Below are 14019 nucleotides of genomic sequence, written 5' to 3'. Positions count from 1 at the left end.
AAAACAAAACCAACAAAACCACTTTTATAATAACATTTGGATTATAATATTTTTTAAAGTAAGAGGAAGGAGTTCTGGTGGTATAGTTCGAAGAGAGTTGCACTGCTGACCCAAAGGCGGCGCCTCTCTGGAGGATCAAATCCATCATCAGTTCAACAGGAGAAAGAGGGACAATCTCCGCCTTGTGTGATTTACAGCCTCCAAAAAATGCACTGGAAATTCAGCTATGAGTTGGTTCCAACTTGTTGGCAATGGGAGAGACAAAGTTAAGACGAGATGAAGGATAGAAAACAATTCTCTATGATATGGAACTATAAAGATGGGGATGAAGAGGAGTGCAGCCCACTCCTATTAAGGAAATGCAGTGTACAGACAGACAAGCAGAAAGGGAAAATGTGGCTTAGAAGACAGGTTTTGACTCATATTACAGGCTTCCCTCCCAGACCAAAGATAATCAACACTTTGAGAATTATTGTTAGGTGCTATCAAGTTGACTATGACTCATAGTGACCCTAGGAACAACAGACCTGAACCCTGTTCTATCCTGGGCCATCCTTATCATCCCTAACACACTTGAATCCATTGCTGCAGTCACTGTATCACTCCATCTGGTTCAAGATCTTGCTCTCTCTGTCCCTCCAGCTTTCCAAGTATGATATCCCTCTCCAAGAATAATCTCTCCTAACAATACATCCAAAGTATGTGAGATGAAGCTTTATTATCTTTGCCTCCAAGGAGCATCAACTGTATTTTGTGGAGGAAGAAAGTCGTAGTTGCCCCCAGGCCTTATTACTCCTTGAAGAAACCTGATAAAGTCTAAGGTGACCAAACCAGAAACCCAGACCAGAGACTGGATCCTGATAAGGCTCTGGGCCTGATCACAAAAGCCCACACCCAAGCTAATTAATAGGAACCGCCCACTCCAAATTCCAAGCAAAATACTATCTTCTCTAGTCCCCCCCTAAAAGCCCCTAGAGAATGAACTGTCCTTGACTGCCCTCATGCCATTTTGACCCTCTCTGTGCAAGGTCATTTGACTTTCCTCTCAGACCATGCAATAAAGGCCTGTTTGTTTCTTGGGACCAGTTTTTTTCTTTCTCTCACTCTAAACTATTTTTTCTATCTAACAATTATAAAAGTTGAACAATGAATAAAGAAGTCCACTTCCGAAATAACTTGCCTCCGGAAACCCTATAAACTTGGAGGAATGAAGAAAGTTATACGAGTGTTCAGGTCTTTTGTTCATAGGGTCGCTATGAGTCACCTAGGACTCAATAGCACTTAACAACAACAGTTATAAGTTCCCATTGGCTGGTATTGTATAGTGAGGTCCAACTTCCTTCCAAGGAGAGCCATAAGCATTTTGGGTCAATCAGCCAAGCATCAACAAAATAACATAATTTCCCCCAGAAATTTTCTATACATTATTGAGTGTTCCAAAGATGCTTTCATTGGGCTTCCACTGTTCAAATGGACAACTATTACCTCATGACCAATTTGGGCCTCCATTTAAAGTAAAATAGTTAATAGACCTGCTGTGTCAAAGTATATGCTCTTTCCCAATATACTGTCCTAGAATTCTACAGTATTATGCATGGGGTTTGAGTGAACACATTATTAAGGCTTTAACATAATTTCAAGTGAATTCTCAGTCTTTTCTCTCTTCATGGAAGATAATTCCTTCTAATTTGGCTAGTCAAGCCTTTTCTTATGAAAGTCTCTCATCATTAAAAGTGAATTCAGCACATCCCATTGTACATAGGTCAGTTCCTATGTATTGGTGCCACTGAGTACTAATTACTTGAGTCCAAGACACATGTACTTTACCCCCAAATTGTTGAGTTCCCCATGCTAAAGTCAAGTGTATAGTGGTCACCCTCAAATGTAGTTTAGTCTAAGTATGCTGAGTATGGTTTCCCATAATCATCTTCCTGTTCTCAGGTTAGAGTTATTCCACACAGCGACATGAATCTACCATGTAATTCTTAATAAGTTATTTTCATCCATAATCCAGTGATACTTTCTATCCCGATTATGGGAAATCTGGTGGCTTAGTCCACAGAGAGTTGCGCTGATAACCCAAAGGCCATTCCTCTCTGTAATTTCTAATCTACCAGCCTCTGTGGAAGAGAAATGGGCAATCTTCTCCTGGCTGATTCACAGGCCCAGAAGCCCAATGGAGGGTCAGCTATGAGTCAGTTCTGATGCAATAGCGTTGAGTAAGTTTTCACTCTGTTTAAAAGTTTTCCAACCACATAAACTAGAGGATACATGTTCTTACATATTATACCATTAAATGATGCCATGTAGTTCTGATGTGTTTCTTATTTTATCTGGGGACTCATCTGAGCATTTGGTCATAAAAATTTATAGCAAGAGGTTACACAGTTACATGCTTACCTGACAATGCACACATGCACACACACACTGACTGGTTCAAAGGGAAGGAGTTCCAGAATGTATTTAATTTTTCCAAATATTTTAATAAAGAATTAGCTTCCATAACTCAATTTTATCAGTCTCTACCAAAAATGTTAAGTGTAACTAAATGTATAGTGATAATTATAATCATTACATACATCACGATTTACCTATTAAAAAAAGGAAGTAAAAACAAATGAAAATGAAATAACATTCAAATTATATTCTAGTACTCTTAAATATTTATACATAAAATTGATTATAAACTATAATATTTTAGTCTCTTAAAAGCCTTCTCCAAAATGTAACATGTTTTAATGCAATTTTCCATTTTTGAGAATTTAATTTTTATAAAATATAAAACATGAAAATTCATTAAATGAATGAAACCAGAATTAAATGTCCAATGAAGTCTGCATAAAACAAAGTAAGAAATTCTTTATAAACCCTATCCTTAGCTGAAGGGTTCTATACTATGTTAATAGATTTAGTATAGCACTTAAAATACAGAAACATATATGCATCACAAACACACATACATAAAATACTTTTGTCATTGGAACTATAACCTTTGCGTAGTTAGTCATACTGGGCACCAATATCTTTTCAACTTTTGAGATAAAACCAGTACAGCATACAAATGTCAAATATTAACATAGCATGAAAACATTGAATGCCTGGCATAGGAATTTTAAACATCCTTTTGACCAGACCTAGTAACAGGCTGGACCTGCCACCTATGTGATAAGCCACTTCTATGAGGAGAAGGACAAAAGTCAATTAACTTTAAGCACTGAGATAACTATTATTCATTACCACATGCTTTCTAATAAAATTTCAATTTCTCATAGATTTATAAATTCAATTAACTTTATTTCTAAGCAGAAATTATCCCACACCCACTACATAAAAACCAAAGTAGATTTGCCTTTGCTTATTGGAGAAATAATGCTTGAAGTGGCTAGGATTTCATAACTTTACAAGAGATTTCTCAGTATATATAAGATACATTCTATTGTCCCAACTATTGTTGTTGTTGTTCTTATGTGCCTTCAAGTCGCTTGTGACTCATAGTGACCCTATGTACAACAGCTCTAAACTCTGCTCTGTCCTATGCCAATCTCACTGTCTCCGACACATTCATCCTGATTGCCCCAGTCACCGAATCAATCCATCTCCCAGAGGGCCTTCCCCTCCTGCGCCTACCCTCCACCCTCCCAAGCATGATGTCTTTCTCCAGGGACCGGTGTCTCCTTACAACATGACCAAAGTATGTCAGACGAAGACTCAGAATCCTTGCCTCCAAGGAGCAGCCTGGTTTAACCCTCTCCAGGATGAATCTGTTGTTTTCTTGGCAGTCCATGGCACCCTCAGCACTCTTCTCCAACACCAAAGCTCAAAAGCATCAATTCTCCTTCTGTCCAGCTCTCTGACGCATAACCAAGGCCTGTATCAGATGCACCTTAGTCTCCAGAGACACACCGTTGCTCTAGAGTACTGTAGAGAGGTCCCTAACAGCAGACTTTCCCGTCACAATACATCTTTTAATTTCCTGGCTGCTGGTGCCAAGAGTGTTGGAGCCAAGCAGACTAAAGCTGTGAACAATCTCAATCTCTTCACCATCCATCCTGATGCTGCCAATTGGTCCAGTGGTGCGAATCTTTGTCCCAATTATAGTAATTTATAAACATGATGTCTTTCCTGGATACTCTGGAAAAGCATATTATTACTCTCTAGTGTTGAGAATAGATTTGAGAGTGAGGTAAGCATAGTGAAGTGAGTTAGTTTATGTGAGCGTTTGCCTTGGTTTTTTTGAAAAATAACTTCGCATATATGCCCCTCCTAATTTCAGATGAGGTATTTTTGCCCGTTTTTCCACTCTGGAGTAATTGTTACTTTTGTCCAGATTAGCTGATATTTCCTGGGTAAGCAGTAAACAACTTGGATTTGATACTTTTTTCTGGTCCTAGGCAGAAAGACGCCTGTCCTGTGGATGGTATACACCTTGCAGGGACTGGTCAATAGACTATGCATATGAGGTTAATTATAGCCCACTGTGCAAATGATGTGTTTCTGGCTTACAAAGAGGAGCCTGGTCAGTTTATGACTCTGGTGGGAATGCCTTGCCTTAAAATGTACAATGAGTTTGTATATTTAAGGGGCCAGTCTCATACAGATTTTAGAAGCAGAAAAAGTAGAAAGAGAAGAAACAGAAAGAAGAAGGGAAAAAGCAGAGAAAGAGAGATCTGGCAAGGAATCTCCTAAAAGATCTGTAAAGGGAAAGGGCTGTATATAACACTGAAGATGGCAAGAGGCTCAAAAAGGGCAAGGGAAAAAACCAACAGTGAGACAGGCCCAGAAAGGGCCAAACAGCAGAGCCTGGGGTAGCTGAAGCAGGGTCATGAAGAACCTGTCAACAGCGAACTTAGGGGAGGCATGGCTAAAAGTAGTGGAAAGAGCTGTCTTGAACTAAAGTTTGGAGATTTTGTCTACATATTTTGTAATCTTGAGTGATTTGCCTATTGATCTTGATCTCCAATTTTATTCTCTTCCTTTGGAAACCACTGTAAATATGATCTGTGAGTTTTATGTGGCCATTACAATGGATTATTAGATCTTAAAGAGAAGAAGAGAGTCCATGGGAGAAATGGCGAGTGTCAGAATTGATAAACACCAGTCTTCATCTAATCTTGATTTACATTATCCTCTCTTAAGTTCTTATGCTACTAGCAGTAGTCAGATTTCATAACAAGTAAATGATGACAGTGATGGATTCCAATTTCAATGCAAGTAAGAGACAATGATAAGAAGTACTCAGATTATGAAAATACCATGTAGAACCAACAGGATTTACTGATGGGGCTTATATCTGACTAGGAGGGGTAGGTTTGGGAACGAGGAACTCTGTTTGGGCACATTAACCTTGAATGCCTATTAAACATTCATGCGGAAGGGAGATCAGAGACTTAGGGGTAAAACCTAAAACCATACGGATTGTAAAAGACAAAATGGGACTAAAGTGAGAAACCCTAGCCTATGCCATAAATAGACTTGCAAAGATAAGACAGAAGTACACAACCAGGAGAAGAGGAAATTGATGAATGGGATCTATGAGAAATCAAATCCCCATGTGCATCAAAACTTTTTCCCTGTAGAGTAAAAGGAAACCTACAGGCTGGGGTAAAAACATTTGGCAATGATATCTCAGACAAGGGTTTTATAACACTAGTTTACAGAATACTACAGGGCCTCCACAAGAAAAAGACTGATAATCCAATAACAAAATGGACAAAAGACATGAAAAGACTCTTCACAAAGGAAGACATGTGGTTTGCCAACAAACACATGAAGAAATGCTCAAAATCACTGGCAAGCAGAGAGATGCAAATCAAAGCAACGAGATAACATTTTACCCTAATAGCAGTAGCAAAGTTTTACAAGACAGCAAGCAATAAATATTCATGAGGATGTAGAGATACTGGAACTCTCATGCACTGCTGGTGGGATTGTAAAAGGTTGCAACCACTCTGGAAAGCAGTTTGGCATTTTCTCAAGGAGCTGAACATGGAAATCTCATGTGACCCAGCTATTCCACTGCAGAGATCTGAAGTGGAGATATAATTTGAAAGTAATAACTACATAGATGAAAATGGCTAAACCCACCCTAGGAATTAGACTGAAAAGAGATGGGGAAAAAATTGAGCCACAGGTCATTCCAACGTTAAAAGGTCATAGAGATAAGGGGAAACTTGCAAAGGAGCCTGAGAAGTGGCTGGAGAGACAGAAGAAAAACCAAGGAGTATGATGATCTTTGAAAGTGAAGAAAAGAAAGTGTTTCATGAAGGTGCAAGGGATCAACTGTACCAAATGATAGATCAAAAAAAAGCTGAAAACTGAGAAATGATAATTGGCTTTAGCAGCATGAGGGTCCTTAACAAAAGCAGTTTTCAGTGGGATGAGGGTATCAAAGTCTGCTTGGAATAGGTTTACAAGAGAATGGAAGGGCTGGTACAATGGTAGTGGGTTATCAAAAACTATTAATATTAGTGCAAATAAAGTTGGTATGCAACCCTTTACTGCTGAATTGACTGGCTTTAGGAAAAGAAAAAAGAATGGAAGAAGAGAAATTAGTGACTGTATAAAGTTTTCCAAGCAATTTTTCTGTAAAGATGAGAGAAAGGGGACAAGTAGCTAGAAGGAGAGATGGGTCAAGAGAATAGCTTTTGAAATACTTCCCTGTTCAATAATGCTTTGATATTTTTGCTTTTTTATTTCTGTATTTTCTACTTGTTTATCCATCCATGTTGTACTGGAATAGGAATTATGAATATGTGACTCTACTTGAAGCACACAACAATTCCACACAATTTAAACTGGTCTCTTCCCATCTTCTCCTTATTGAAATGCAGATAAGCATATGCACAAGCACACACACACACACACACACACACACACACACACGTAAAAGAAAAACTGAAAGGACTCACACTAAAATAACAGTGGTTACCTATGGGTGGTAATTATAGTTACCTTACATGAGGTCTGGATGGAGTAAACGTATTTTTCTTTGTACTCTGTAAATTTTCTAGATTGAATATATACAGTTTTTACAATGAACAACAATGTTTATTTAAAAGACCATAAGAGAACTAACAGGTCTGTCACAGAGAGGGTGAAACCAAGCTGCACCTTAGATGCAAGGATTTTGAGACTTCGTCTCACATTTTTCGGGCATGTAGCCAAAAGAAACCAGTTTTTGGAAAAGGATATCATGCTTGCAAGGGTCAATGAGTACTGCAGGAGAGGAAAACCCCAGCTGAGATGGATTGACACAGTAACTGGGGTAACGAGGGTAGATGTATCAGACAGTGAGACTGGCTCAGGACAGAGCAGGGTTCAGAGCTATTGGGCACAGAGTCCTATGAGTCATAGTCAACACCATGGCACATAACAACGACAACAACAACAATAAGTATTTATACCCATATCTAATTTAATGCTAGCTATTCTCCCTAGGAAGTGTTAGAAAATTTGGTCAAGCAGGGAGAATTCCTAGATAAGCAACACAAAATAAAGATTTGAGGAGATGGAAGTTGGTGCACTTTCAAAAACTACTACTAGGGTTCACAAAGCATATACAGACATCATTGTTGTGGTTGTTGTTGTTGATTGCCATCGAGTTGAGTATGACTCATAGTGATCCTGTGAACAAAAGGCCTGAAGACTTTCTATAACTCGTCATTTATTAAATTTCATAGAGTTTCCAGAGGCATGTTTAGGAAGTTGATACCACTCCTGCTTCCAATATCATTGTTTAGGAAACTAAATATAGTAAATGCATAGTACTGAGTCTAAAATTAAGTGTCTTAATATTAATATTACTACATTAATGATAATAATACTAATATATATTAAATATATTAATACAAATAGAATATATGACTATATTATATAGAGACATATATATTATATTATATAAATATATTAAATACACAATAATAATTAATAATATTAGAAGTATCTTAAAATTCAAAGAAAAGACTATTACAAACCTGCTTTCTGCTTTGAGCTCTTGCATTCCTTAATCTTCGAGCAGAATAAAAGATAAAGTAGCCCACAGTTGCTGCTGTAATTATAAAAAATGATACAGAGACGAAGAAAATTGAGTAATGATTCACCCACGGGCCATGCTTTTTTCCTACTTCGATGACCATTGTGACTTGGATGCCATTTTGGATAGACTGTAGAATTTTTGTGCCTTTCAGATTGCCAATCATTATTGCAACAATCTCTCCTGCACCTGTAAAGGAAAAGAAATTCCATTTTAGCTAGGCATAATATCAGTATCTGTGACACTGATGTGTCAAATGTGTTAATGGCTGGTTACCCAATGCGGACAGAGAGTGGAGTGGAGCTCCCCAATTAAAACAAGCTTGGAAGGAGGAGTGGCATCCACTTCCATAATAGCTTGCCTCTGGAAACCCTATGAACCTGGAGAGATGAAAGGCACCCAAGCATTGAGGACTCTCCTTCATAGGGTCGCTATGAGTCGTCGCCTGCAACTCGATGTCACTAAACAACAACAATCTCAGTAAAAAAATCCAATTGCCAGGGCATGGTTCAGATCTGTTGTTCAAAAGGAGACAAAGGAAGGATATTTATTCATTCAATTAACACTCACTGAACATTTACTAGGTATATAACAGCTGTAGAGGGTACAAGCATGTATATTGTTGTTGTTGATTGACGTTGAGTTGAGCACAATTCATAGCGACCCTATGAACAAAAGACCTGAAGCCTTTCTAGAACTATTGTCATTTTCTCAAAGTTCATAGAGTTTCCAGAGGCATGATGTTTAGGAAGTGTATGCCACTCCTGCTTTCACAAGCATGTACAGGATGTGGATCTTAAACTCACATTCTAATAAGTAAGCTACGGGTTATCTACTCCTTTGTTCAGGTTAACAGTACTGAGTTTGAGTAGCTATTTGAATCTTATATGAATGCTTATAGAAGGAAAATAAAACAGTTCCCTGAATGGTAGAAACTGGAGCTTACATCTTGAACAATGTGGGATTCAGAAATTAAATATCTTATTAAACATTTCTTAGTTTACAAAGAGATAAACTACATTATGATTTCTCTACTAGAATGCAGGAAGATGTGCACATCAAATTTAATAATTTGAGACCAATAATAGCCACAAGCCCAAATGTAAAACCTGTACATTAAATCCAGGAAATGTCATTCCTTTCCACCCCTCACCTCCCTCAATTTTCAAAAGCAATACAGAATGTCTAAAATGCTCTAAGGTTTCACAGGAAACTGATCAGGTTAGCAATGATAATTACAGGGAGAACTTATAGAAATTTGTGTCAGTTAAAATGAGCCTAAAATTATACAAAAGCTATCACTGCAAGTTTAACATTTATAATACCTTTCTTCTTCTCTACCCTTATCAAAATAAATCTTTTTAAAATAATAAAGGAGAAACATCTTTCCCAATGTTGTGAGAATGCGATTATGCATGTCATTCCCATGCTTATCAAGGCTTGTATCACTTCTACTTTACATGTTCTGAGACCAATTATCATAAGCAAAAGAATAGAGTGCTCTGAATGTTAAGAGATTGCCAACCAAAGAAACCTCCCACTGATACTAGCTTAAAGTACTAATCTAGGTTAATGATCAAACTTCAATCTGAAATAAACAAATACACACACAGAGGACTTCCAAAGCGACCTTTAGACTGGCATTCAAGTACAGTACAGTATTGAAATTGTATTCATACTTTCAATGATAAAATTGAAAGCTGAAATTTTAAATAGCCATTTAAATAGAAGAACTATTACTCAAGAAATCTTATATCTGAGGCCCCTGGTGGTAAGTGTCTTCAAAAGATTAGGCTAAAGAGAAATACCTCACAATATACTAGTTGAGATCTTCTCCTCACTTGAAGTTATTAATGAAAAAATAAGTTCATAGGGTTTTATCACAGATTATTAAAGTTCCAAAAGACTAGTTGTTAATGCTAGCCACTCAGTTAAAATCATTTAAAACTTTATTGACTCCGTTTAGAGCACTCAGTTAGAGGTTAATGACTCACTGCATTCTAGTTTACATGGGCAAAATCTTGATGTGTCTGAAATCCAGATACCTTCCATAGTATCCTTTTCCTTCATAAATTAAAGCTCCGTCTCAAATACTTTAGGCACGTGACCAAGAAGGACCAATCCTTGGAGAAGGACATCATACTTGGGAAGGGTGGATGGACAGAGCAGGAGAGGAAGACCCTGAATGAGATGGGTTGATAGGGTAACTGGGAGTATCGGGGGTAGGTGTGTAGGAGTCAGTGAGACTGGCTCAGGACAGGGCAGACTTCAGAGCTGTTGTACATAGGGTTGCTATGAGGTGCAGGCAACTCGAAGGCACATAATGAGTGTCATCTAGTCTCTTCACAGTGAACAAGTCTGAACTGTGTCTTATCCTATGTCATCCTCATGATCTTTGACATTCTTGAGTCCAGTTTAACATCATTGTATCAATCCATCTTGTTGAGGGTCATCTTTTCTTTCACTGACCCTTTACCTTTCCTGACATGAGGCCTTTTTCCAAAGACTAGTCTCTCCTGACAACATGTTCAAAGTATGTGACACCAAGTTTCACCTTTAAGGAACATTATTTTTTATCAGTATAATAGAAACAAAACTTCCCTTTTGAATCTGGAGCTTTGGTTATTTAGCAAGAGAGAGGCTCCTTTTCACTCTGAATTATTTGGGGGACTTTTAAATGTTTATTGATGGCACTAAAAGCCCAAATATTATTTCAATTCCATTTTGTCATTATTTACACACCCAGGGACCTCTGGTGACCTAGGGACAAGAAACTATGCTATAATTCCAAAGGCACATGGTTCAAATCCACCAGCTGTTCTGTGGGAGAATAATGCACAGTCTCCTCCTGTGTGATTAACTGCCTTTGAAAACCCTCTGGAGGGTCAGCTATGGGCCGGTTCTGACTCAACAGCACACAACAATTCCACCCAAGCCATCTATCAGGAAAAGTTCTGATTATAAAGTTTTGACTAATTATATAGAATTTGGTATTCATTTCTAATATTGCAAGTGATAAACTTTGAAAGAAGAACCGATTTTAAAATTAGGCTTTGGAATATATTACAACTTAAAGAGATTTCTTTTAAAGTCAGCAGTGGTATCTTTGCACTAATTTGGATGAGTGAAAAAAAACTGAGTTATAAATCTTTCAGAAGATAGAAGGTGGGTGGCTAGGGTAGGTGCTCAGGAACATACTGGTCATTGTGGTCAAATGGAAATGAAAAAAGAAAGACAGTCAAGAAATATGAATGGTTTACATATTAGGAGCAATACTGCTTTATAATCTCTCAAATCCATATTCGCATATTTGTATATGCTATATATATAGCCCAGCTATAAACATCTATTGAACTAGTCCTCTAATCATACAAAAGACCTATATCTAAGCATTGTGATACATCTTTTCCTTGCAACTATCTAAAAATGATCTCTTCCCTCCATTGTGCCTAATCACAGTTTAAAGACAAGTCACCAGGATGAGTAGCCTCAGAACCATGTTTGAATCCTCATTGTTCATCTAGTTAGTCATCTTGTAGCTGTTACTCCCTTAGTGTTTCTCATGATCAGATCTTTCTTTTATTCTTGTTCCCTTAGAATACATATTACCATTGAATTAATGGATTTAAAAAAACAACAACAACCCCAAGATATATTAGGGTTTCTGAGGCTGTAATCCTTATCAGTTGGAAGCAGGAGTGGCATCCCCTTCTTAAACAACATGCCTCTGGAAACTCTATGAACTTTGAGAAACAATATAGAAAGGCTTCAGGGCTTTTGTTCATAAAGTTGCTATGAATCATGCAATCAACAACAATCTTTATGGGAGCAGACTACCACGTCTTTCCTTCATGAGTAGCTAGTGAGTTTGAACCCTAGACTTTTTGGTTAGCAGTCAAGCACTTATCTGTTGTACCATTAGGGCTCTTTGCTCTCTTGGTATAAAGTCCAAACCAAACCCACTGCCATCAAGTCAATTCTAAATCTTGGAGACCCTCCATCAGATCTCCAAGGTTGTAAATCTCTACAGAAAGAGACATCTCATCTTTTTCCCTTGGAACAGCTGGTGGACCTGAACTCTCCACTTTTGGGTCAGGGCTAATAACATCCCAAACTATTTTAGTAGCCTCATAATTTGTTTCCCTAGATTCCATTTTCCACTTCCTTAAGTACCATTGGAACTCACCTTCCTGGTTGACTTTGTCATCACTTGATTGTATCATGACTTTTTCTCCCTCCAAAGTCTTGGTTGTTATTATTATTAGATGTCATTGAGTTGACTATGACTCAGAGCAATCCTATGAACAACAAATCTGACTTTCCCTGAGTCATCTTCATGATCTTGGTCATGTTCAAGCTCATCGTTTATAGTCAGTGTGTCAATCCATCTTGTTGAGGGTCTTCCTCTCTTTCGTTAACCCTCCACCTTTCCCTGTGTAATATCTTTTCTGACTGGCCCTTCCTGACAACATGTCCAAAGTATGTGAGATAAAGTTTCACTATTCTTGCCTTTAAAGTCTTTCTTGGTAACTTATTACTCATTTAAGTCTGACTCCCTGGCTAGCATTTAAAGTCTAGTATGATCTGGCCCTAAATGATCTCTCCACTTTGATGTATCTGTACTACTTCCTGTCTTCTAAACACTCAGATCCTGCCACATGAGACTATTGTAGTTACTCATTCTCATACCTTTCCTTTTGTTTATTCTGCTTCCTCAGGCTAAATTCCCTATATCTGCTCTGACACGCCCTGTTTCTTCTCTTCCTGTCTACCTTACTACTTAAGCCCTGCTCAAGGAACCTCCTGTGCAGTTTCCATAGAGTCCAAATGAGAGGGTAAATATTCCTTCTTTGTTCCTCTAACTCTTGGCTTTTTTAATTTTAAATTTTATTCTGATTTATTTACAAAGTTTGAATACATTGTTTTTCCATAAAAGATCCTTCCCATTCACCCCACCCACCCATCAAATTGTGTAACCCTATGGCACTTGGCTGTTAACCTCTTCATTTTACTTTATTTTATTTTGCATTTTAATTAGCATGAGTAAGTCCTTTTCTAGATTAAGAACATTTTATAAACAGAGACTGTATCTTAATTAACGATGGTAATTCTTGACCTAGTATCATCAGGGGATTGGGAGCATTAGATGTTCCACATAGGCAAAAGTTTTAGGTAACCAATACTTGCCACTTTATAATATTTAATTTTGACAATTCTGAATGGCATTTAAAAAGTAATCTATACTTTCCTATTTTTAACTAGCATATATGGATTATGATTTATTATTGACATTGAATCTCCCCCCCTTTTATTTATTCATTGTTGTACATTTTCTCCCTCCTTCACCCCTTCCACAACCCAACCTCCAATGCACCCCTTGTTCTAGATTGCTGTCATACATATAATGCATAATCATATTCTTTCAGACAGTTCTCCCCCTCATTTGTTCTAATGAAGTGCTCATTAGCTGTCTATTCTTTTTACATTTCCTTCCCAACTGCTCCATGTCTGTCCTATTTTATAACAGCAGTGTTATGCAGTATTTAGCCTTTTGTGACTAAGATATTTCCCTTTGCATAATGTTCTCCAGCCCCGCCCCCATGTTGTGTAATGTTTTTACTATTTCAGTGTTTTTCAGTGTTGCATAGTATTCCATTGTGTGGATGTGTCATAGTTTTTCTATCCATTCACTTCTTGATGGGCATTTGAGTTGCTTCCATTTCTTTGCTATTGTGAATAATGCAGCAGTAAACATGGGTGTGCATGAAACATTTTTATAAAGGCAATGATGGTAAAAATCTCTTACATGTTGTAAGGTGGGGCCATTCCTTGGGGAAAAAATCATCCTTGGAAAGGTGGAGGATCAGCATAAAAGAGGAAGAGTTTCAAAAAGATGGACTGATACATGTGACTGTAACAATGGGCTGGAACATATCAGAGATGGTGAGGTTGGTGTAGGATAGGGCAAGCTTCAGATTTGTTGTTCA

General features: G+C 37.7%; 1 protein-coding gene across 2 annotated transcripts in view; it reads right to left on the bottom strand.

The window, feature by feature from the left end:
- The window catches only part of RNF128 (ring finger protein 128, E3 ubiquitin protein ligase), a 232474-nt gene that overhangs the window by 25610 nt on the left and 192845 nt on the right, over positions 1–14019 (bottom strand). For both annotated transcript variants that reach the window (XM_006889895.1, XM_006889894.1), the window contains exon 2: positions 7974–8221. In XM_006889895.1, the coding sequence (XP_006889957.1) occupies positions 7974–8221 (248 nt within the window). The remainder of the gene's footprint in view (positions 1–7973; positions 8222–14019) is intronic.

The sequence above is a fragment of the Elephantulus edwardii genome, unplaced genomic scaffold (genome assembly GCF_000299155.1).
Source record: "Elephantulus edwardii isolate Elephantulus edwardi_28Jun2011 unplaced genomic scaffold, EleEdw1.0 scaffold00083, whole genome shotgun sequence".
NCBI classification, from domain to species: Eukaryota; Metazoa; Chordata; class Mammalia; order Macroscelidea; family Macroscelididae; genus Elephantulus; species Elephantulus edwardii.
This window is presented reverse-complemented; position numbering and strand designations above follow the sequence as displayed.